We start from the raw sequence: 26,844 nt of genomic DNA, 5'->3' as shown, positions 1-26,844 counted from the left end.
ATTAATCAAACAGCTTTGAAGTTCTCGATCAACTATCTAGAAAACATAAACCAGTTAATTTGGAAGATTCATATCATGCACAGTATGAAAAAAATGTGTAATTGTCTGTTAAAACACATATTCCATGATAAATCAAATATGTTTGCATAAATTCTTAAAATTACATGTTGTGTTTTGTAAAGATATTAAATTCAATGTCATGTAAATTTATTCTCATAGATGGGTTTTTGATTATACCGCTTTCCTTCGGATAATTTCGAATGATTTCATCGTATTTTTTTACTTATTTCCATACACTAACTAGATTTCAAAATAATAAGGACACCAATAACTCCAAAGCACGCTCTCCATGAATGCATATTTTGACATCACTGTGACCCGCTTGCAGCGCATAACATGCGAATCGATGTTTTTAAATAAGTCCTGCTGGTCCTTCAGGAGCACCACGATCGAAATTTGGAAGCGCAGATCCGGTTTGAATTCTCGGGAAATTCCACGTTCTAAGCGGTGGAACGGAAACTTATGTAACATTAACACAGCAGATTGTTTGCATAGTGACGGATCTGACGAAGAGCTTCTGTTCCCGAACAAGGACGATGAGGCCTATTCACTCTTCCGTTGGCCGGATCTCACTTATGTCTTATGTGAGTTTATCGCTACGTATGAGGTACATTGCATCTCGTTGATTCCCAAGCGGTTCGCATAGTATCGGACCATCCATATTCAGATTGGATGAAATTACGTACTGAGAAAATCGAAGAAATTAGTGTTGTGCGTATAATTTATGAAGCTGTTACGATTGTGGTGCTTACCATAATATTTCTACATTCTGTTTCTACTTCCAGTGCGTTTGGACGAATTTACGGTTCTGTGGAATTTTGGAATTCCGGAGAACTTCGAGATTAGGGCGTAATTACTTTTGTAAACAAAAACGTAATTCGCCGATTTCTCGCGAATTAAATCTTAATCTAAAAAACAAACAACACAAACAGGTAGAGGAATGGTTCCTGTATCATTTGATATAGTTTGTTCACGAAATTGACCTTCAATTCGCGAGAAATTACGCCCAAATCTCAAAGTTCACCGGAATTACGGTTCTGTGAAATTATTGAAAGATACAAGTCTTATGCGTGGATGAACTAACAAAATCGGGTCATTACTGTACTGTTAATACGGGAGCAAGTTTGTTGATGAACGTCAAATATCGATTAGTTTTTCGTTAGGACGTATCAGCTTTTGTAAATACATTTGATCGTCGATTTGGTGTACCTGGTGGCTCATCCACGCATACTAACACCACTATCAGTTAGGGGAAAATTTCCCCTATCTGATGGTAGTGTTAACATGCGTGGGTGTTATTATGTTACGCCAAATCGACGATCAAATGCATTGTTTACATAAGCTGATACGTCCCTTGGAAAAAGTAATCGTGAAATGCTGCATGCCGAAGAAATTTTATGTTTAGTAAATTTAAAATTATAGTGTTTATGATGGAAAGTTGAATGTGGCATGTTAAATCAAACTGATTTTCAATTAAATGTAAAATTATATCAAAAGGGATCCAAGATCTATTAATTTGGTTGTACGTCTTAAAAAATGCAAAATTGTGTGCGATATTGCCTTACGTGAGCAATTATTCATCTTCTTGAATAAAGTGACGGTTGGTTTTCATTTATTTGTGTTGCATGGGCTGTCCATCAACTACGTAGATACGTTTTAACACATTGACCCGTTCTTTCTTCTACGTAGACAAGCGTACATACACATTTTTTATTGGATTGTAGACACCCGTTCATCAACTCCCTCATCCTCCTAAAGTGTCTTATATCCCAATTCAGGACGTGAAGGTTCATTTATGCACACTTGAAATATTTGCGATATGTCCCGAATAGAACCAAACTACTAAACTGAAACTAATAGAAGTGCGCTTAGCCATTTCAAAATCTCCAGACACGACTATTTGGGATTTCTTCAAAGTCATGTAGAATCTTCAAATAAATGCATCATATTCGGCCTGAAGTCCACTGGACCTGTCTTTAAGTTCTCCAAATTATTCCAAGTTGCTTCTTAGGTGTACCATACTCGAGCAAATATTCATATCAACTTATAAGTACTTTTGATGCTGTACTAATAGATTGCCTAAGTAAAATAGCACCACCATTAGGAAGGGGCAATTATTCCCTTACTGAGGCTAGTGTTAGCTATTGCTTGAAGCCATTGTTTACAAAAGTATATTTTTTTTCAGAAAACCGTAATACAAACTCACTATTCTCGTTGATGGCTGAACCGGTTTAAGAGCAACGGGATCCATTATTATTTTGTATTTATCATTCATAGAACCCTTTTCAATTGAATCCCGATCGGACATTTAGGTTTGGAGATATAACCAACAAATTAAATATGGCTATTCACTCACTTTTCTCAGCGATGGCTGAACCGATTTAAGTGCATCCGATATCATTGTGTTTGTTTTTATTTTTCATAAAATAGAATTCATATTGAATTTCATTCCAAGTAGACATTTGGTTCCGAAGATATGACCAAAAGATATATCCACTACTCACTCACTTTTCATGAAGATGGCTGAACCGATTTGCATGGAACCTGATGCATGGAACCTGATGCATTTTGTTTATATCAATCTCACAAAGAAGTTTATTGAATTTAATCCCAATCCCAATGTTCTTGTGATATGAAAAAAAAATACAATTAAACAATGGTACTCACGCAGTTTTTATGGATATGGAGTCAGTTTAAGTATAAACGATTCAAGTTTGATAGCATCTGGATGTCATAGAACTTAATTCCACCTGGACATTTGGTTTCAGTGATATGAACCCATATGTAAATTTAGAAACTTTCTCTCCACACATATTGACGCAGAAGTTTTTTACCCAAAATCAGGCATATCTCATCCTGCTACAAACATAATCTAGTCTTTTGATCAGTCGATAATAAGAGATCGGTTCCAAATCCCACTGAAATTAACTTTTAAAGTTTTGGTTCTACTGCTGCAGTACCTGCTGAAATTCCTTACTTTTGAGCTTCATAATTCTTGTGGGATTGCTTGTCAATAGAATCTATGGTAAATGGGGAAATCTACAATACAACAAGGGGGTTTTTATGTATCTTAACCGTACAAAAATCACTTTTTCACTATTCAGCTATGAATAATTTTATTTTTATTTTGTTGAAAATCCATACTACATGGGACGTAATGCAGATCTATTATAATAACAACATTTTTAGTTAACTTGTATGATATGTATTATGTATAAGATCGATTGTTAGCAAAAGATTGTGTTTTGATTTTATATTATTTTATGGTATTTGTATGGTTATTTTTTCCGGGTAGTCACCGGTAGATGGATCAATTAGGTTTATTTTATTACTGATTCGACTGTGCAGGAGAAAAAAGTTCATACATGGTCTTTGTAATAATAACTTTAAAACAAAACATTGGCATTCCTGAAACCTTCACCATTTGAAAGAGAGGACTTTTCCCATGATTTTAACAATACAGTCCCTTCCCGTTTTGGACAACACGTGATATTTGTATTTTTTTTACTTTCTATAAAATTCATCGATAGCTTCATTTACTTTGTGATCATACTAGAACATTATTAAGGGATTACTGATCCTTGGTATTTCATAATAAATGTCTAGAAAGCACTTTAGTAAATCTGAAGAAAGTAGCTGCTGATGAGATTGTGTTGCCAAAAACGGGACGGCCCTTTTTTTTATAAATATTTTCCATTCAAAAACATTGAGAAAAAGTGACCCATAGAAATAAACGCTCAAATTGACCCCAATGTTGTATGGAAAAGTGCCCCGATGTATAACATAAGTAATAGTGTCAACATGACGAGAAAAGCCTCCTCTTTCGAATGGTGGACGTTTCGGGAATGTCCAATTTTATGTTTTAAAGTAATTCTAACAAAGACACCGTAGATAATACACCCCTGGGAAAAAATTCTTGCCGCCCAATTTCATTGAACAGTGGTCCAGGATGGGAATTTAGCAGGAATGATTTATAGCCTGAAATTGAAACTTTGGGGATATCAAAAAGTTTCTTTCACAAAATTAAGCCCTGGTGTCAATTAATATGAGGCTGGTTCTTATTTTCATAAAAAAAAAACAATTTTTGTATAAATGAAGGACGTTTTTCTTTTAAAAATACGCTATTTCAAATATTATATATATAACCAATATAGAAACTATCCTTAGACGACATTTAAAAAAACGTAAATTATGCTATATAATTATAAAAAAAGAGTTTTTGAGAAAACAACATGTCATGAAGCTTCAACACTCTCTCGTAGATGACTTCCATGAGAAATTTGAGTAATAGTGCTAAAAATTTAAATTTTTAGGTAGATTCTAATTAAATTTTGAAAAATTGCTCTACAATGTGAACGTTAAGAGAGAAAAAAAAGTTTATTGAGCAAAGTTGCAACGCATTTACTGAACTACAATTTTGCTGAGAAACATATGTCTTCATTTCCAAAAATATGAAAGTTTTTTTTTTAATATCTGATAATTTGAGGACAACCCTAATGTTGACAAGTATCCTAAAGAAAGATTTGTTTAAGCATAAAAAGTTCACCGAAGACACCAACCGTCTAAACATTAAAACAAAAGTAACAAAAAAATATATAATATGTCTTTAGGGTGGCTATCTGTCACAGAAACGCATTGTTATTTTAACTAAAAAATAAGAGCAAAAAAATTGTGTTAGAAACATCGTTAGTCAATAGAGAAAAATTGCTCTAAAACGGAAAATTTAAAAGAGATAATGAAGTATTTTTAACAAACTTGGTTCAAATTAGCTGAGCTAAAACTTTGTCGAAGACCGTACACCTTTATTTCTGGAAATAGAAAGTTCTTTTTTTCAATGATAATAAGCACCACCCTAATATTGATTGACACCTACTATTAGGAGCATATTTTATCCATGTTTCAATTTCGGGCTCTAAATGCATCTTTCATGCTAAATTCCAATTCTGGATCACTGTGCATTACATTCTCATTTCCAATTCAAGGATTTTACTTGCAGAGATGTTAGCTGAAGTAGGGGAAATGACGGCTTCGGCATGACAGACTATTTTCGGCAACCCAAATTGAAACGCTAATTTCACTGTATTTTCTTACTAAAATACTTCGCTGAATGCATTCAAACGATTCTTTAGGCTTTCAGCTTCAATTTTATTATATTTTTACCACTGAGATAAAGCAATCTAGCAGGTTTTTTTTGATGGAACATACGCACTACAAAATGCTGCTGATTTCGAGTTGCCGATCAAAGCCCAACACGCAACTCAAATAGAAAGGTTGCCGAATAAAAAGATGTTGACCACAATAGTCGCTCTCACTAGAGAAGGTTGGGGCTGTGTAAAAGCATTTCAAAACAGTTTTTGACAATTCTTTCAACTGAAATTGTTAGAGCAGCTGGCAGCAAATGATTGTAAACAAACCAATACTGCATATGTGTGCGTTCCTTAGAGAAAAAGGCTTTAGAAAGTTGCTCGCTGCTTAGGTTGCCCAGAATATGTAAATTAGCATTTTTGTATGTCAAACTCATGAATTATGAACGACAAACATTATGGGCTGTGTTGTCCCCTAAAAAGACTAAAAAGTTCATCCAAGCCTGAGATAAACTACACTCAAAAAATTCTACACGTCATCATCATGTGTCTCGCACTTAATTTTGCGCTTATTGTGAAACACATCCATTTCATTTGTGAATCTTATGCTATGTCCCATGCTTGAACACTGTGGATTTGAATTGTGACACACTTGGATTCGATGTGCCTCATATGGGGATATCAATAGCTTTGCACAGCATAGTTCAATATACTACTTTATCGACTTCTACTTTGTCGACTCTTAAAATTAATTGACAAATATATAAACAAAACTGCCAGAGGCCAGAGCTTTCAGATACATTTTTAATGGGTCTGATTTGGGATTCGATCATGGACTGTTGTGGTGTGCTGCTGCCGGAGTCTTCGTTCGACCCCATTGTGCCACGGTTGTTCTCATATATGAGGCGGGTTGATAGGATGACTCTTGTTTTCGATGTTTACCTTTCTGAGCAAGCAATTCACATCGCATTGAAATGCAAAACAATTTAAATCCATCTGTTTTGAACAGTAGTGTGATTTGATGTGCAATACACTTGAATAGATAGTGAAAGATTTTCAACATTTCAAAGTTTGAAACACTATAAATTAACGTGTATAACACATTGCACCAAGGTGAAATACACTTAAAGGAAATGTGATTGTGCATTTAAAAAATCAAGTGATTAAACGCTTCGATCAAACGTGTGAAATTTTTTGAGTGTATTCTGTTGCTTATCCCATATTTATTTAAACAACAAAAATACTTAGCATGCACTTTCATTTAACGGCAGTAGAAGTGAAAAAGTCCGATCTGAGGAAGCCTGCCGAGCAAAGTCTGATATCAAATAAAAAATCAAATTTGATATTGTAATGTGATGATTACTGAGGTTGCCGCCGTTTTGTTCGTTTTAACGGATAAAATATCAAAATTGAGAGCATAAAATCTTCCTGTTACATAAAATGGAAAACTTATTCTGCTGTCAGTGAAAGCAAACTGAAAACTCGATTTGATGTGCATTTTACAGGTTGATAACAAAAAAGTATTCATTCTGGAGGTGGCTGGGTTTGATTCACGGTCTGTTCTATGAATTTTTCGGGTTGAAAAATTTCTCGACTTCCCAGGGCATAGAAGTATGATTGGACTTGCCACACAATTATACTTATGCAAAAATGGTACAGGCATCGAAAGCTCTCAACTAATAACTGTGGAAGTGCATCTAGAACACTAAGTTGGGAGCACGCAATAAGCTAATATGCGATAAACAATAGGCTTAAAATGCGATGGAGGAGAAGTTCTACAAAGGCAATAAAAACAAACTGCAGCATCATATTCAAGAGAGAGTAAAAGTACAGCAATATGTCAACAAAATTTATAATGAGTTGCGTCGATCGCGTGAACTGAAATCCAATTATGATTTCAATTCGATGTTGATATCATAATTTTATTTCGATTTGCTGTCATTTTATTGCTGGACTTTGCTCGGGCTCGGATAGGAAAGCAGTTAAAAGCAATTCGAACCCAATACATAGTTAGACTGCTTGTAGAAATTTGTGACAACTTTTTAAACTGTAATTTGGAGCAGTTGCGTTTGAGGATTAACAGCTACAAAGAGCCATATGCCACTCTGGGCCACATTCCTCGATCATATATGGTGATTTGACCTCTTCCAGATATTGTCTGTGAACAAGCTTTTGGTCTGTTTCCTGATCCTTGGTAAACGCACTGTCTGAGAGCATTTATTAACATTTTTAAGATTCAGTTTAGTGCGGAAGCCGATAATACTTGGTATGGGCAAAATAATAAAAATGATCAATAACTATTGCGATCCTTACCGTACAACCTCGATATTCTCCCGACGTAGTCCGCACTGCCACAAACTACGCGGAGGCCACGCAGCGGAATCCCATCATAGCAGGGTTGCTTCCACTTACTTGCTATATAAAATTCAAAGTGTTTTTTGTTACTTCATGCGTGAAGTTTACGATTTTCAAAGTTGGTTGCAATTCTATGCTAATATCAACATGAAGCTTTAGTGTGATAATTTATTAACTAGAAAAAGTTCTGAAGAGGAGTGGTTGATAGTTCCGCTAGAGTACGGCAGTGTGAAAATTGAATAGAAGTTTAAATTGAGCGACGGGCCATTAATGCGACAGTACTAAGTCAAACGCACACTCCTTTACCTAACTCATTCAGTAATGGATGAGGGGACTTGAACGTTTTCTATGATTTCATAATTCCGAAAAACAATTTTATATAGCAAGTGAGTGGAAGCAACCCTGCGATCACAGTAAGTACAGTCAGTCGGTCGATCAGTGAGGTGTTTCTGTACTTACTACCCAACCAAGATCAGCATCAAGAAGCGCGTTGTTTTAGTGGAGCGCGCGCCTTCGTTTTGTTTGAATTTACTCATATAAAAGTTACACAGCAGCAACAGCAACTACAATAATAACAACAACAGTAACAGCCACAGAGACCGATTTGAAGGCCAGCCGCATTCCAGAGCGTTGTGTTGTTGGAGTTCTCCGGGTTGCTTTGGTTCGCCTGTCAGGCTCTCAGTTCGAGACACCATTCGATTCAGTTCTCTCGCTTCTCGTTTCTCTTTTGCACCAGCGAGCGATCGCACATGATCTCACTCACTGCGCTGCGCTCTCCACGGTTTCGATCGTTCGTGCAACAGAGCTTGCTCTCACAATGTGTTTCCACCAGAAGGTGAACGGTACGGCGTCGCGTTCGGTCCCGCAAAGGTTCGAGATTTGAATTATTCGGAACGGTTTTTTTTTATTTGCTGTTTCCATACTGTGAGATAAGCGCAGTCGTGCAACGCGGTTAAGTCGGTCGGTCCCCGGGCCGAATAAAGTGTCAGAGTGAATTTAGTTTTGAATTGAAAAGTTTAAATTTGAAAAACTTCAAACAGAGAAGGATTTACTGAAGATCTAAGTGTGACGATTATATTCAAAGTGATGTAAGTGTAAAATGTTTTTCGATTGTTCTATAAGCCAGTAATAAGAAAGTGATTGCCGGATCCAAGCGGATCGAAAATAGTGTCCGGATTGGCTAGAGCAAAGCCAGCCGGTCCAGCAGATGGTGTAAACTGAATCCATCGAATGTACATTGTATTTATTTTGTTGTACGTCCTCTCATCGCCGGAGGGCTCAAATTCTTCGCTTCCCTCGTGTGTTTTCCACACTTGTTAATGTGATTCCTTTGCTACGTGCACGTATCGCGTTTCAAACGTCTTCAAAAAGTCATTAAACAACGGCAAGCGGAGGTTTGTGCTTCCAGCAACGAATAGCTACACAAACACACATATACATGGCTGGAAACTGGAGAAAAAGGATCTCCGGATGGATCTAATTTGATGGTTTCAGCATACTACAATGTATTCCAGCGCGAACCGTTTCGCGTTTACCTCTGCCCACAGGGAGGATTAGTGGGTCTTACAGGGCTTCGCTGCTGACAGGCTGACAGATGCGGACTTTGTCTGAGTCTGGCTTTAGGGAATATTAAGATTAATGAGTGCTTTGGAATGTATACAGACCTATAATTATCCTTCCAAGTCAACCACATTTCGGGGAGTGTCTGTGATGAGTTCTATGTCAGTGTGGGGTCTGAAAAAAGAATCAAAATACTACTTTGTTGTAACTAAAACTTGAACCTCAAAGTGGAAGATAATCACACGGATATGCATGCCTGAAATCTAGCCTCACCGTTTAATCATCGATTTTTTTTTGTATCGCTGTGTTTCGGCAAAGCAAATTTTACGACACCTTGACTTGGTATTTCAACGGAGTGAAGAAACTGATGAAGAAAAAAAAAGGCAGTTGAAGAGAGAGCGCGATGATCAAACTCTCGAATAGTTTGCTACAGAAGACGAAGAAAACGGAAAAGAAGAAGAAAACCGAGAGACGCATTCCATTCCCGAATGAGAAGAAACGCAGAAGAGGAAAGGTTCGATGAAGGAAAATGTATATGCTTGGTTCGGTTTCGAGAAGAAGGCATTTAAACACGCAAGCTAAGTTGCAGGCGAGTGTATGAGTGAGCGCTTGCCCGAGAGTGTATGTTGGTACCGAGTGAGTGAATAGCTTTGGGAAAAAAAACATAAGATCGAACGACTCCTGCAGGGATCGATTGTGTACTCTCAACACATACTGGTGATGCTGGAAACAGAATCTTGGACGACCAGCTTGCTATTGTTGAGATTTTCTCCCAGTGTGATTCCTACATCCGAAGAAAATTCCAAGTGCCTTTCTGAATTATCCAACAGTGCGTTATTCAGTGACTGAGAACAGCTAAGAAAACTCAAACGCAAGGTGTTAAAACGCGTAAGACCAGAAGCCACACATCGCATGATCATAACCAGTGCCATAAAATGAAGAAAAGCAGCAGCCAGGTTACGACGACTATGCCCAACATAATGGACCTCGCTCGCGGTAAAGGTGCTGGCCGGGAAGCTTTCTGGATGTACTTTTTGCAAGAAATGTAGAAAAAGAAGAATACCTAATTGCATTACCGAGGCCCTTTGCATTGTTGATGCTGCTGTTGTTGTTGTTGTTGTTGTTGTTGTCGGTGGCTTATAACAACCTGTTACAAGCTACCGTGCTGCAAGCCATTAGCCTGCTGGTTCCATCGCACTACTAGACAGATTTATGCACATGCATGTCGGCAAGTTACTGGTTGTTTAAAAGTGGTTTTTCGAAGGCAAAAAGAGATAGAGAGAAGCATACATTGGTTTATGATGAGCTTGATGAGTGGACAAATGTGCATAAACTTTGTTTCTGGATCCGTGTTTGGATTTGTTGAAGAGTTGAAAAATCTGCTTGTTCGTGCAAACGACATTGAGCGCCATTTAAGCATTTAATATTTAGTAGTTGAACCAAATCATAGGTGTCATCACTTGATCATGTATAATTGTCACTATTCTTTATTGATTCTTAACTGTAATGTCATTACAATAAATCTCAATTGTTCATCCAGGTTCTACCGTGCGCAATCAGTGCTGAATTAAACCGAAAGCTTCTTCATTTTTTTTTTATTTAAACCATGTTAATTGAAACGAAAACAAGAATCCACAATTACAAAATCGGTGAGACTTTGATAAAAACCCTGAATGGCGAACAACTATCCACATAGTTCATTAGTTTTTCGGCATGTACATACATGGAGATGGATGGTATGCTACTTTCTTAGAAGCACAGCACAGTTACTTTATTAATTTAAACTTAGGCAAATTATTTACATTCATGTCGTGCCTTCACTTACATTCATTCGCTTCTAACATTTTTCCTCACCAGAATTCCGTAAAATAAAATATGAAGCTTTTGTTGATTTTAATAATATTTTAAACTTTTGTGAATAAATCAAATCTGTTACTCTTATGCATGACAAACTAGAGGGGACAGAACTTATTATTATTTGTTCAGTGAATGTAATTTACATTCACTGAAAAACAATGATGGGTTCTATTCGTTCTGGTTCCTCATACAAAAGAGATACAGTTTTGAGTTGTTGACAAAAGTTGAAGCTTATATCAAAACCTACAAAAGATTCATAAATTATTCTACGGAATTTTGTAGATGAAAAAAGTTAGAGGCACATGAATGTAAATGAATGCACGAAATTAATGTAAATGATTTGCCTTGCCTGCTTAGGTGCTTTTGCTTAGCAATCTTAGGGAAACATTGAAAACTAAAAAAAAATGTGACTCGATATTTTTTTTAAATACAGGTATACCGTGCCGATTCAAATTTCGGACACTTTATTCGAATTTCGGACACTTTTAAAAGTTGATTATCTCGGTCGAATATGATCCACATGTCTTGTAAATTTTAATTTTTTTTGACTAGTGCCCTCCACGATCATCTAACATTATTACTTTGTTTCTAACTGGATGTAATATTTAATTAAAAATGAAAGTGTCCGAAATTTGAATCGTCCGAAATTTGAATCGGAACGGTACCTCGACATAGAGATTGACGATGGAAGTCAAAAGTGACAGTTACGTTATATCGAGGAATATATGTGTTTGAAAGCGTTTAGAACACATGGGAGGCTTCGTTTAGTTTAGATATTGTCCTGAATATAATATAGGCTTCAATTATAACTGGCTGACAGTTATTGATTCATTTTTCCGAATTCGGGCTGAATTCTTCCAATGTTAGTTTTGGCTGACTAGAAGGAATTGCATTTATAAGCATTGAGAAAAATAATTCTGATAAATTATGTCACAAATAACTGTTGGTAGAGGTTTCAATATATACGAAAAATTAAAGCATCTTTTAAGGAATCATCTTATATAAAAGGTTATTAGTTTTCATGTTAATCCACAGTTTGTGTTCTCCTTTTTTTTTAGTTTGTTAATTTTTTTCCAGCCTCAATCGAATAAACTTTACAGAGCCAAGTTATCATTTGTGTTATACATTACTAATGATTTAAATCTAAAATTAAAGGAATTGAACCGAATTGTGGTTGTTAGGATAACACTCGGTATTCCTAGAACCTCCACCATTAGAAAGAAGAGAGTTTACATTGATTGCAAATCGAAATGAAGTCAAATTAAGATCAACTGGTCCCAACCCAACAAACCATCATGCAGCTAAACTAGTGTATACAACCAAAAGCTAATCTTCAGCTAAAACTGTTAGCTAGGCGAGCAAAGACGTCTCTTTAATAAATAACCTAACCTAGTTGGGTGATGGCTGTACCGATTTGAGTTCAACCGGTTCCAAATTATTTGTATTTATCTTTCATAGAATCGTATTAATTTTAATCGCGATTGGACATTTGGTTTCGGAGATATGACTAACAAAGTCCAATATAGCTATAAAACAGTAAAACTCACTCACTTTTCCCGGCTGAAACGATTCAAGTGCAACCGATATCATTTTGATTGAATCTGTTTTTCATAGAACCTTAATAAATTGCATTCCGATCCGTCATTTGGTTCCGGAGATATGACCAAAAATTGTGATTTTGCAGTAACACTTTTCGCGGTGATGGCTGAGTGCAACTTGGTCGTTGAGTTGACCAAGTTCATCATCATCATTTTCATTCCAATCAGACATTTGGCTACGGAGACACTAGTGGAAATATGTCAACTAAAGTGATAGGCAATACAACAGTGCTACGGTAAAAAATCTCATAGGGAAAATGTCGTTTTCGGCAAAGCCTTTGCCTATTATCGTCAGGGTTAAATGAAGTCCTAGAATGTTAATTTTATTGCAGAACGATGCTCTGGAACATGATGAACCTTCATGCAAAAAACCATTGTCCTAGGACTTAATTTATCCCTGTTGATAAAAGGTTTTTTGAATACTTTATTAGCGAGATTTTTTAGCTCGTTGGCTAGTCTATCTTGTAGGTTGTTAATAGGAATAAAGTAGTACCGAAGCCATACTCTCCTCTAAATAAAAATAATATAAAAAGTTATACTAACCCTCGTTTCACTTAGATGACTGAACCGATATAAAAAAAACCGGATCCATGTTCTTTGTATCAATCTCTGAATGCCATTGAGCTGAAAGGTTGAACTTTGGAAAGTAAATGATTATAGTAAAAAAATCCTTTATAAACCATGAGCTTTCAAACAAAAACTTAAGATCCGAGCATGAATTAAAAAGCTTAGGATCAGCCGTCCACTTGAATGAACCTGCAGAAAAAAAAAATCAAAGTTTATTCCGAAAAGAACTCCTATAGCATTTTTAAAACTATTCTTGATGGATTCCAATGAGACTTGAAAGTAATTCTGAAAAAAAATCAAAAGCTTTGTAATGAAAGCTTTAGGTAAATTCATTTGATAATTTAAAGGTAGTTATAAGTAGATTCAAATCGTTATTCTGAAGAGCATTCCAACGGGATTGTGAGTAAATGTCTGGTAAATTTCAAAGATTGTCTGAGAAGAACTCAGAGAGACTTCAGATCCCCTGAAACAATCCAAAACTCCACAAAACCAAGTTAGCTCTGACAAGAGCTTCGAAGCAATACTGACAAAAACTTTTAAGGAATTCTGATATAAATTTAAAGAAAATTGGAATGACAGACACTGCTTATCATTTACCCTCATACGCAAGGAGTAGCAGTAGCTGCAACACAGTGTAGATGAATTGCGTTAGTTTGGAATGAATTCATCAATTCAGCATGAGGCAATTATTTTCAAAAACACGTTCTACTGCGCTATACTTGGGTAATATTATAATATCACTCCAACAAAATTAAGACGATTATTAATATTGACAACAACACAGGCGATAATGAACATCCAGCCACGAATGAACTAAATCGAATGTTGACTTCGATACTCAGAGGTTGCCTTGATCAATATTATGTCAAAATTCAAATTCATGCAGATAGTTGGTCTGTCTGTTGAAGTTGTCCTCATTTCAGATAAGTCGAGTGTAGAAGAAATGACGAGAATTCTGCATCGGAGTTTATTCGATCCCAACGGAATTCTAGGGAGAATTTATTATTTTCAACAGCGTGAAGAGGTTAATTTGCAGTAGTATTATATAAAGGAATTATCAGACAAATTATAACGATATTTTACAGAAAATTCGAAAGATTTTTTTTTAATTTAGCGAAAAAGAAAAACTTCTGATGAGAATTACAATTAAATCATGACAAGAAAAACATTGGCATGTTGACAACAGTTCCAAAAGAATTCTGTTAAGAAATCCAAGGGAATCTTAATCTGATAATAGTTTCAAAGATATTCTAAAGACAATTTCGATTTTGAGGATAGTTTCTTGTGAATCACGAGAAAAATTCCAAGAGGCCTATATGGAGAATATTAAAGAATTTTTGGATATATTCCATGCAGAGTTGTTAATCGACAACGTCAGCATTAACGTCTGCCATGGTGAATTTGTGTTGAAGCCGTTAACGCAATCGTTATCGATGGTTATCGATTAACAACCCTGATAGAAATAAGTGCTTCAAGAACACTGAATGGAAAGCTGGCGAAAGCTCGTGTAAGACACGCCCAACAAACAATTTTAACTGCAGACAGGCAAAAATGATATGTTTAAGCCATTTTTTGGCTGTTCAAGCTAATCTGTAGCTAAAATTGTTAGGTGGTACCTATGAAAGAACACCATTAAAAAAACCATCGCTGAAGCACCCATCAAATCAAAGTTTACTTTCTCCCCATTAATATAAAACTTGTCTGAAAATGTTCTATCGCCGGCTAAAACATTTTTAATTTTTTTTCGTATTTTCAGTGTTCAGTTAAATCACATCCAAAAATTCTTTTTTAATCCCAAAAAATGTATGGGAAAATGACCTCCGATAGAACATATTTATAACAAGCTTCAAATTAAAGTGGAACACCTAAGGTTTCGTTTGGTTGGTGTTTCAGCGATATTTAGTTTTTGTTTTTCCTTGATTTGTTTTTCGGCGATCTTGTTTTCCGTGCTGAGCACCAATGCTACCGACGCCAGGGAGGCAGCTCCCACACCTGGACCCTACCACCTATCGACCCATCAACTCATGAACCGGGGACCAACGGCTTTACTTCCCTTCCGAAGGAAGGCGTGATCAGAGATGTTTTGCCTCAGAACATCCCGGCGGCGCCGACTAGGATTGAACCCAGGCCTGCTGGGGTGAGATATACAGCGATATTTTTTTTAATAATAATGCCTAGACACACCGTGAAGAGCGTCAAAGTCAGGAGGAAGAAGAAGAAGGTTCCACAGAATTTAATGCTACAACAGCTTTATTTTTTTTTTCAGTTCGAAAATACTACCCAACAAGTCTGTGTTTTGCTAGCTAATCGGCTTATTTGCAATAAAATATTGTAATAGGGCTTCCGAACTTTATACACATTAGTCGTATATCTGCCTTATTTTGCAAAAATATTAATTAGGCTACTTGTTGGCTACTTGGGTAGGGCGCTACCTTTGAGACACGTGAATAGTTTAAGAGGCTAGGGAATTGTAGACCAGGGTTTTGTAATTTTCAAAACAAATTTAAAGTGATAAGACAGATAGGGGTCTAAAATCTTAAAAAAATCGATCCACGTAGCTTATGGACAGCCCCTAGCAGGATTTTTAGCGAGGCTACAGAGTCTTTGAAAAATATTTCAACTTAAATCTCTGCCGCCTCTGACGACAACCAAAAAATAATGATTAGTTATATTCAATAATTATTTTATTGTTCTCCGGAGACGAACCAGCCCAGGGCTGAAAGTCTCCTTAATAAAGTTTTAAAAAAAATATTGTAATTCCTAATAGTGTATTAAATTACACGTTTGCAAGAAATGATAGAAAAATATTCTAAGTAATGTGTTATAATAAAAGCCCCATGGATATTTGAGTGGTAATACCGATGAGTTTCTATAGGAGTATGGCAAAGAAGTTGATATCTCATTATTGTATTCAAATGCATTGTCGAAATTCTTAAGTACTGCATCAACAAACAAATCTGTGAAGAAGTTTGTTGATCTTAAACTAAATTCACTTATCTAACTCTATAAGTTGATCATTGATATTTAATACCAAACAGTATCAGCCCACATTAAATTGAAAAGAAAACGTTTCGAATAGCCAGCGAACACTTGTCATGCAGCTTCCATCTTGATACTAGTCTCATTCAACCACCCCGAAAAACAAAGTCCGTCACATTCCATCCATCCAAATCACCTTTCAAGATCACTGAACACGGAAACCTGCTCGAATCCATCCTTCACCCCGTTCTCGAGCAGCAGCAGCAGCAGCATCAGTAGGTACCTAACAATTCTTCTGGTCTTCGCTCTTGAAAAACCACAACAGCTCACTCGTCCATGCTCGGAAGCATGCTCAGCGCTTCACGCGAACTTCAGCTTTCGACTACACAACGCGCGGTTTCAGGGAATGGAGAAGATGGAATTAAGCCAAACACCACCAACAACAGCAACAGCAACAACAACAACCAGGCAGCTGAGCCAGTAAGACTGCGAAGGAGAAGCGAAGAAGACAAAAAAAACGGATCCACATTCCTTTGGTTTATAACCCGAAGGGATGTAAAAACCTCTTTTCACAACTCACCATCTGTTCTCTTCATGCTGTAGTCGTTGTTGTTGTTGTTGTTGTTGTTGTGTATAGCCCGTTTTTACCTTCTCCATCTTCATGCTCCTCATGCACGCTTACTTCGCTTGGCGTGGCTCTGCCAGTGCTCCTTCATGACAAAAATGAAGATCAGAAAAAACTACACCAACCAGAGTCTCAGGCTGCTGCGTCAAGTTTGCTCTCGGCGGCGACGACTGCTAAAGCCCCACCATCTCCTTCGAAACGAAATGCTGAAGGAAAAAAGCGTAATAAATGATCTGAACGTGAGCGAACGATTCCCGAATCTTCAGACGCGTCCTCCCGAAAATATACCAGATGAAATGAGATTTTTCCCTGCAGTATCCCATCAACGGACGGCGACGGTTGGCTGCTGCCGTGATTCCCTTGTTGCGGTTTCTTGAAGGCTAAGGCTTACAGCAGAAAACGGCAACAACTGCAGCAGCAACAACAACAACAACAACCGAGCGAAAGGATAATTATACAGTCAGTGGTTTTCCAATTTCAAGCTCCCCTGAATTACGAAGAAAATCATCAGCTTCGAATTACTACCGAATTTTTCGTCCTTCCTCTCCGATGGCGTGCAAGGCAGAGATAGAGTGTACGCCACACATCCAGGAATAACAATGTTATATTCTGTTTCGCTCGATTCTAACCAAAAATTACCAGCACCACAGCCCGAAACGAATCCAAGTTCGATCCCCAAACTAATTTTTGCCCCCGTTCTCGCTCTGTCTCTCTCTAATTGCAGGAAATCTTTCGTAAAAGTTAGTTGCAGCTGGTAACGATGCAGCATGCGAGCTTTTTGCACTGTCAGCGCACCCCTCGAGGTTTGCGCACCACCGTCCCGCCCCCTGCCTCCGGGTACCAGATTTCTAGCTTTAAAGTAAGTATGATTGCCGTTGTATTTCTTTACATAATTAGGTTTCGCAGGAATTCATTAAATTAGCGGACTGATAACCTCAGGAACGCGGGCAGGGTGTGATTCAATACAACATAATGGTCATAAATTTAATTGGATTAATACAAACACTTTAAATGAATATACAAGAGCTATATATTGCAACAGACTAAATAGGACAAGCAGTAAGTGCCCAAAATAATTAACTATGTGTTTTTGTATGTATGTTAAGAATTCTTTGTGAAGAACCCGAAAGGATGGAGCACATTAATTTATCAATGATTTCTCCATGCCTTACTACACCGTGGAAAGATGTCTGATACTACTTTTTTTTTTCTTCATAAAAAGCCTGAATTGATGAGCCGAAGGAAAAAGTGGTCGAAAGTTCCGGATACTGACCACCGTGCCTAGAATACTATTCAAATTTGAGGAATCTTTGGAACTCCATCGTGCTCGTCATTACAAATGAGCTTAGATTGATTTGTTGTTTGCTCATGTTCAGTCAAAGAGTTGAGTTGGTCTCTGGAACCGAACATCGGAAGATTATACTGACCCCCATGGGCAGATTACAACTTGGTAGGATCTTTGATGCTCTAGCATACACATAATTGAAAATTGTCCTGAATTGAAGAGTGTCCGATTATTTTCAGTCGCCAAGGAGCAAAATCAATTTCCAAATGGTGCAGTTATGAATTTTAGTCTTTTTTCGATGTGAAAAATCTGAAGTCAGTCAGTGGTTTGATAGGATTAGATTGGATTTTTTTAGATGAGAGATTTACAGTTCTTCTCCGAGCCGTCAGTGGCAGAGCTAATCAATATCAACGGCTATTTTCAATTTTTGAAAAAGTGGACAACTCTATTTTATGCAATTTATAAAAAAAATAATCTACAGCAGCGTTTCGCAATACATGGTCCGTGACCCAATACTGGTGGGTCACGGCTGTGGTTGATCTAATAAGCATTTGGATGCATCCGTGAATTATATCTTTATATTTAATAGCGGGAATATAAAAAAAAATCCAAGCTGAAAATGTTGGGTTTTTAATCATTTTAAGCCCAAAAAACATGTTTTCACAGGGATCAAGAAAAAATTCAAAGTTAGTCATCCAGCATAAATCTTAAGGTCCAAATTCCCAAAAGTTCCACCATCTATAATGTTTTATTAAGAGTAAGATCTCGGACCAATCTATACCAAAATGTCGAAGGACAATAGGTCGGGACAATAAGTCCAAAGAACGAAACTTGCGTAACTTTTCAAAAGGTCCTAAGTAACGAATGTAAACAAATCGAGTTAATCGATAGAAACTATTGCTCTTCTATCATTTTATGTGATACATAAATACCCATCCAAATTTATTTTCATTTATTTAAGATAATCATAGGTTAAAAATTGTCCAATGTACAGCTTGAAATGATGAGTACGTGGTTGTTACTTCAGACATTTGGACTGCCTAACATGATTGGTGTTCATTTTACAAAAACGGAGCATAGTTAGGTTAGGTACTCTATTCTAAAATCTGTGAAAGGGAATCTAGTATCATTTAGAACAAAACAGTATCATGATTATGTAATTAAGGAAAATCGTCCAATGTAACATATCCGATGTTCAACTTGGCAATTCAAAACGTTCTACATGATTTTTTTTTTCTCTAAATTGTAGCATGAAACTCAAAGTAGAATTGCGATTTTTCCGTTTGTAGTGAATTTTCAACGTTATTGCAAAATTTGTTGTTTCTAGACAGTTAAAATAATAAGCTGTCGAACTTCAACATAGATTTTCTTAAATGGCGAATATGTTACATTGGTCTATTTGAAAAGTGACACGAGAAATGTTTGAAAGGTCATATTTTTGAATGGACACAGGGTCGAAAAGACAAAACGTTGAAATTGACAAAAGTGCGAATGAAATTTAACATAATTGAAACGAAAAAATTACTGATATTATATGTTGTATAAAATAACCAAAATTTTCAAGGAAAAATACAAAAACATATTGCGCCCTCTGTCTACAAAATACAATCAATGTTTTTCAAAACAAATTCCCGATTTTTTATTATCATATATTTTTCCTGAAAAGTATTTTTAATTACCTTTCATCTGGTCATTGAAATCGGCCCAGTGATTCAAAAGTTATTATTTTTGGAAAAAAAAAAGTCATTTTTTAACAAATAAACATTTTTTGGACCACCCTAACATGGAAATGGTCACCCTGATGACAAAATAAAAAAATATACGGGTCTAATGTTTTGCGATAAGGAACAAAACTACCATTTTTGACGAAATTCTGAGAATCACTTTTGTTTTGCCATGTAATGGGTGATTGAGAAAAATTTTTTTTTATAGCGTAGTGAGTGAAAAAAAATGGTGTTTAATATCCTGAAAAAAAACTGCTCATGATATAAAGAAGTACTCAACTCCAAGAGTGAGAAATACCTTTCGAGCATTTCAGTTCGATTACTTATAGCCTAAGATTAATTTAATTGCTTTATTCAGCATATTGCACTTCCGACCTTTTATTCGTTTGATTTGTTGATGCACTAAAAGTGACTCAACTTTTGACCTATCTGACCTCCATGTCCATGTGACATTTAAATTTAATTCCAGGTTTTGTCATTCAACTCTTCTTCCATTTAAATTTTATTCGACGGTTCGTCCATTCGACCTTTTGTCCAATTCAAACTTGTGTGCCTTTAAATTTAATTTGACCTTTTGTCCATTCGGCATTTTGTCCATTTCATCCTTTTGATAATTGAGTCTATTTTGACCTTTTTTTCCATTTCGACCTTTTGTCCATTTAGACCTTTTGAACCATCCAATTTTTGTCCATGTGACCTTTACATTGAATTCAAAGTTTTGTTCATTCAACTCATCTCCCATTGGTCCATTCGAATTCGAAGTTTTGTTCATTCAACTTATCTCCCATTTAATTTCATTCAAACTTGTGTGCCTTTAAATTTCATTCGACCTTTTGTCCGTTCAACGTTATGTCCACATCGACATTTGACCATTCAGACCTTTCGTTGATTTCAACCTTTTGTCCATTTCGACCTTTTGACCATTTGACCTGTTGTCCTTGTGCTCTTAAATTTAATTCGAAGTTTTGTTCATTCAAATCTTCTTCCATTTATATTCCATTCGACGAATGGTCCATTCGATGTTTTGTCCAATTTATACTTGTGTGCCTCTAAATTTAGTTTGACCTTTTGTTCATTCGACGATTTGTCTATTTCAACCTTTTTTTCCTTTTCGATCTTTCGTCCATTTCGACCTTTTGTTCATTTCGACCTTTTATCCATGTGACCTTTAAATTTTATTCGGAGTTTTGTTCATTCAACTCTTCTTCCATTCAAATTTCATTCGATGATTCGTCCATTCGACCTTTTTACCGTTCGACCCTTTTTTTCGTCGACCTTTTGTCCATTCTATCTTGTATCCTTGGACCTTTTGGCCTACAATCATCTTGGACAAGTTGCAAAGGCTTCGTACACAAATTACGTAACGCATGAAGGAGGAGAGGGGAGTCGAGTTTGTGTAACTTAATGTTACATATGGGGAGGGGGGATATTGGAAAATGTTGCATAACAGATCGTCCAAAGTAAAAAAAAAAGGTTAAGAAATGCACGTGACCCAAACATAATACAAACTTTTCAAACTGTTAATTGAGATTTTTTTGTCAATCTTGAAATCGAGTGAATTAATTTTACGTAATTGTAGGACCGGGAGTACTGTCATTCTAGATGATAGTGGTCTACCGCTCATTGTAGTACAGAAACTAGTCCGATAGCTGTAGGCTCTCCTCACAGTTGAACTTGATCAAGGTCAATAACCTCTGATTGTCATCAGCAAATCGCTGTTTGAAGGGCTAATAACGAATGGATGGATTGATAAGCAATTCGCCTTTTCAATTCCTTGGAACAGTTAAGAATTTCCTTCCAACAACTTGATCAGAGAACGAGCCATCCAACAGGAAGATGCCCCAATGAATGGGTAGAAGAACTCACCCTTTATCCACAAATTGTTAGGAACAGGTAGTTGACATCTTCACTCTCCCCATGCAATTTGCTTAAATTGGGTGCCCTAATGGTTCCTCTTCATCCCAAATTGTTTATATGTATGTAATATAATAATCAAATAATCAGAAGTATAACATCCTCAAAAAATTGCGAGTCGATTGAAGTCTGCCGAAAATAAATGAAAGCTAAGCTTATTCTTAACATAGAAGCGTAGATGTATAGGTGAAGAATAAGAGAAAGGAGACTCAAAGATGTTGACATGCAAAATTAGATCCAGTTGATCCAGTTAAATATCATATAAATTTGCATTTCATCTAGTTATAATAATCGTCAATAATATTTACATTTCGATGAACATGGTCCTACCTATTTTACCATTTATGTTACCAGAATTAGGTGTGTGCCAGGATAAAGAAAAGTGTTTTAAATTCGTGTTCTTATTTTTTTTTCTCTAAAACGTTTTCCTCATGTCCCATAATTACATTGATTTAACTTGGTTCGAGGTCTTGCAAAATTATCAGTTTTTGTAATCTGGAAAATGTATCATGAGATAACAATTTGTACATCCTCAAATTCCAGAAGCATGGAAAATGTCCATGGAGTAGTTTGAGGCCAAATAGCAAAAACATTTTTTTTTACTTAACCTTCTCCGATTTGCATGAAACTTTGCATAAATGTTTGTTATGGGGAATCATTCACATTTGTGCTAAAATTTAGAAATTTTGAATCTTATGATTTTGTTCCCAAAATGGCGTCTTTGACAATTGTTCAATAAATAGTGGCACTTCAGATCGAAATGATGTCTGACACAAAGTTGTAGGGAAAATATATGAAGAAAATTTTGAGCAAGGAATAATTAAAACTTATATATACAGCCATTCCAAAGCAAAACGATATAGTGGTTCTCAGAATTTCGTAATAATTGGTAGCTCCTTATCGCAAAATATTGGACCCGTATTTTTTTTATTTGTCATGACTATTTCCATGTTAGGGTGGTCCAAAAAATCGATTTATTTTTTTCAGGAATGACTATTGCGCCCTCTGTCAACAAACCATGAAAACCATAATGAAAACAAATACAATCAATGTTTATCAATACAAAATAAGTTTCTTAAAAACAGTTTTTCTTTTTTTTTTAATATTTTTAATTACCTTTCATTTCAAATTTTGATCTTTCAGTGTTTCAAATCGGTCCAGTGATTCAAAAGTTTTTTTTTTAATTGGGCCACTTTAACATGGAAATGGTCACCCTAATGAAATAATAAAAATTACTGATCTAATATTTTGCGATAAGGAACAAAACTACCCATTTTTACGAAATTCTGAGAACTACTATATAGTTTTGCTATAGAATGACTGTATATCAAAATTTTCTTGTGCAATTTTTATATTTTTTTTATAAAAAGCTCATGAAAAATGCAAACTTTTGAAAAATGGACACTAGAAGATGGACAAAAATCGTAGAACAACAACTTTTGGTGATTTTTTTCATCTTTTGTTGGTACCCTGCATACATCTGGATGATTGCCTGCAACAAACAATTATTCACAAACAAACAACCAAACCGAACCAAACAACAACAAACAAACAAACAAAGTTTCATGCAAATCAAAGAAGGTCGAGTCAAATCATTTCGTCTTTTGGTGTGGAACTGCTCCTTGGTTCTTTAAAATAATCTTAAAAGAAATCAAAATCCTAGATCTTGAATATTTTATCTAGTCAGTCTCGAACATTTTTTAAAGCCCAGAGTCTTATAATATTTCTTCAAATTCAGCATTTTGGCATACAAATATGGGCTATCAGCTGATCTTAAATGGAAATTACTAATTCGTTGTTCTCTGTTGTTGTTATTCAATGTTGTCAATCAATTTGGTTGAAAAAAAAATTAATTTCCATTATAAACAAATAATGCTGAAGTTAATAAAAACCGCTTAAACTAGAACGTGGAGATCCACGTGAAATTTAGATAATCTCTACATAATTTAATATTCTGATAAATTTTCCATAAACATTTAAAAATGCTTTCAGCAAGAAAATATTTAAAAAACGATACCTTGGTACCTAGGTCTCTCAAGGACATCATAACTCGCAACTAAGCAGCATTTTCATAAAACTGGTGTAATCCACAAACACCTATAGTCACGATAATCGTAAATCAATTGTTCTAAGCTCACACCACGCTGTAGGCTTAAGGATTGATTCCAATGTCTATGTAGGCTCGTTAGTCTCTGAAGTAGTTATAATTTTCGTGGGCAGTTGGTGATTGGCACAAGGCCTCCAAACCACCGTTATAGTGCTGTCATCGTAGGTGTAGCTTGAGGGAATAAATATGCCTTATTTAAGAATGTAATGCTCGTGCATCCTACATTACGAATAAAAAAAAAGCTTATCTTAACTTAGATAACCCATACATTGACATAATTCTTTGCTGTCTAATCCTATCCCTTCCTAGCACGATAAAATCGAATCACGAATCGTCTCCTCCGACGCAACACTAGAGCGTCATATCAAATTTCCCAAACATTCTGTTCGCTTTGATAAACAGCCAGCATCCCGCATTTATCATCGAAACATATTCAACATTCCACTCCTTCCTTCCAATTAAATGAGCCAAACACACGCGCACACACCACCCGAATGATTAATCTCTCTGACCTCCTTTGGTTGTACCACACTCATAAATCACAACCCCCGAAAACTGAACTAATTCGTTGTTTTTTTTTTCTCTGGTTTATTTTCTGCCCTCCTGTTGATGCTGCTGTTGCTGCCACAATCACCACTATATCTCAACATGCCATCGACGACGACGACGACCACGAACCAACAACCATCGCTGCGCATTCCACAGATTATTAGGAACACCACAGCCACGCACACTCTACTTCCTAGTCGAAGCAAAAAGTCGCGTCCGCGAAGTATACGCACAAACATGCCATCACTTCTCCAAACAGGGCATGCTGGACACCGAACTGTTCGGCCTAGCCGTGCTGATAGGTAAGATAGTTTTTCCTTCATTTTTTTTTCAACGTAACTGGTAGGTGCCACGTCGCCAATTTTTCACCCATCAGAGGTCTATTAACTGACGTTGCTGCTGCTACTGCGAGTTTGTCGAAAGATCTACGCAATTTTGTCGCTGTAAATAAAAACACTCTCGCACACAAAGGGGTCAAATGACCGGGGCTAATTTTCAGGGCATTTGGAAAGTGATTTCGTTGGGTAGGACAACAACAACGAGCACAAAATCGGTAGCTTATGTAAGTCGGACGGGTTCGTTGCTTGGCGTCGTTGAAGTCTTTTGAGTCAATCGAGGGCAAACGATTAAATCGGTTCAGATTTCCGTGTCTGAAAAGCATTTTCCAATCAAATTAAATTCAATCAATCATTAGTTTGTGCCGTTTTGAAAATTTACCTTTGACTGGTGCTCAATTGAGAACCCCCATCAATCAACGAAATCTATCAATTAATTTCATCATTTTTGGAAATTGAATCCTCCTTCCCGAACCGACATTCCTTCGAGATCAAAAACCTCCCCCCACGCACCCGGCTGCTTTGCAACAGCATCCCTGCACAATACCCCGTGAGTGCAATTTAAAATGCTGATCCGGTGATTTATAGCGGCAGCCGCAGTTTATGTGCACATTTTTTGTCGACGTTTCACTTCCAACCCCCTACCTCCCCTCCACTAAGTCCCTTTCTGCTGGGCAATTTATTTCCCCCCTGCCATTTAGCCGAGCTGATGAAACGCGCACGACGAACTCTTTCACCCGCACAACTCCGCACAATCTGTTTTGGGGTGAGATGCACAAAATCTCCATCTTGTCATAAATATGTACATGTGGCAGATAAGCCATCGCCAGTCAAGCAGCCAGCCAGCCAAAGATCGCTTTTTTTCTACGCTTCGATCCAACCAAACACCACAAACCATCCCACTCCTCCTCCAGTGCTCACGTCGTCCTCGAGCAAGCTCGTTCGCGGGCTTAACCACCGGAGGACCCTCTCCGCGGGGAAGAAGAAATGGGTACACAAATTATAAGCGAACGAAACGACGACGACGACGACGACGTCCAAGACCAAGACGACGGAAAAACAACAACAACAGGCCCAACAGCTACCTGAATTACTAAACACGCGTCTTATGTCTTTCGGGATCCTGCGCTGCTCTCGTGAAATGAAATTCCTCGTTTTTATTCATGCTTCGTTTTTCTCCGCCGATTCCTTCGCCCTGTCTGTTCCCCCGCACTCGTTTCATGCATTCGATCGTATAATCTTCCTTTGCTTGATCTTTCGCTGCTCGCTGGAGGAAGGAGTTTCGCCCCTCTTGTGTTGTGCTCCACACAGCCGGAATGCCTGGCTCTGCCTGGCATTCCCGCACCACCATCCCCTAAGCACTCGTACATATCTGCCCCGCTTCTTGCTTCGGTGTCTGAGTCGCCTTCATGTCCCGAGGCAGATTTCCTGTTCAACAGCATTCAAGAGCGCGCGGCCGGGGCCCAGTCCTCGCGCGCTTCATCACCATCGTCATCGTCATCGTTTTCGTCGTCATTGAAGCCCCAGTAATGGACCAACAGCAACAGCAGCAGCACGACGATGTGTCCTATCTCCTGCTTGCGGTTCGCTGTGATTTCCAATGAAGGGCGTTTTGCGATCACTTTGGACCATTTCAGTATGAGTCCTGTCTGATGTATTTGCTACCTCAGACGAATTTTTAGGATCACATTAGGATTTTGGTGATTTTCTATGATGAGGATTGCCCCGTAACGTGGGTAGATAACCTCCGTGGGTAGATCTACCACCGATTCCTAGTCCTGACTACTTCAAACTAGGGGAACAGGATTTTTCAGTAATCCAAGGAACACATCTTATTCCTTGTTACTTTTTATTCCTTGTTGATAGTGACAAGACTCGGCTTTGTCCACCGAGGATGATCTTGAAACCAGGAAAAAATGAGTTAGTTAGTCTTCATCTATGTGATTGCTAATCTCCTATTCGTTGTTCGCTAGTTTGAAGTGGTTGAGACTAGGGTTCTGATGCATGGTCATTATCGGTGTCATTCCTTAATTTTGTTGCTAAGGAATCCAATTCTGACTGACAAAGGGGCGTGTCTTTGGAGGGTGTTTCAACACTCGGAAGGGTATAAAAAGCGGGACCTTTCAATTAGAGTCGGATCTTTGCGATAAATATGAGAATGACAACTGTAAAAAAATCGAATACTTTATCATTTCTCAATAGTGATGGAGTAATACGACATGTACTAAACTGAGCACACGGGATA

At 37.0% G+C, this 26,844-nt stretch overlaps 1 protein-coding gene across 3 annotated transcripts in view; it reads left to right on the top strand.

Annotated features, from left to right (window-relative positions):
• Window positions 1-26,844, top strand: part of LOC135707225 (protein expanded-like) — a 170,783-nt gene that overhangs the window by 128,093 nt on the left and 15,846 nt on the right. Inside the window, exons 1-3 of one of the 3 annotated variants that reach the window (XM_065228989.1) lie at window positions 8,495-8,587; window positions 17,410-17,544; window positions 24,421-24,566. In XM_065228989.1, the coding sequence (XP_065085061.1) occupies window positions 17,453-17,544; window positions 24,421-24,566 (238 nt within the window). In that variant the 5' untranslated portion in view covers window positions 8,495-8,587; window positions 17,410-17,452. Of the gene's footprint in view, window positions 1-8,494; window positions 8,588-9,834; window positions 9,948-17,409; window positions 17,545-24,420; window positions 24,567-26,844 lie in introns of those variants that run through there. The other 2 variants (XM_065228991.1, XM_065228990.1) reach the window with 2 other exon arrangements.

This window comes from Ochlerotatus camptorhynchus, unplaced genomic scaffold (genome assembly GCF_037179485.1).
Source record: "Ochlerotatus camptorhynchus isolate MF236.1 unplaced genomic scaffold, CSIRO-AGI_Acam_v1.1 ptg000305l, whole genome shotgun sequence".
NCBI classification, from domain to species: domain Eukaryota; kingdom Metazoa; phylum Arthropoda; class Insecta; order Diptera; family Culicidae; genus Ochlerotatus; species Ochlerotatus camptorhynchus.
Note: the sequence above shows the minus strand (reverse complement) of the source record. Positions and strands in the feature narration are given on the sequence as shown.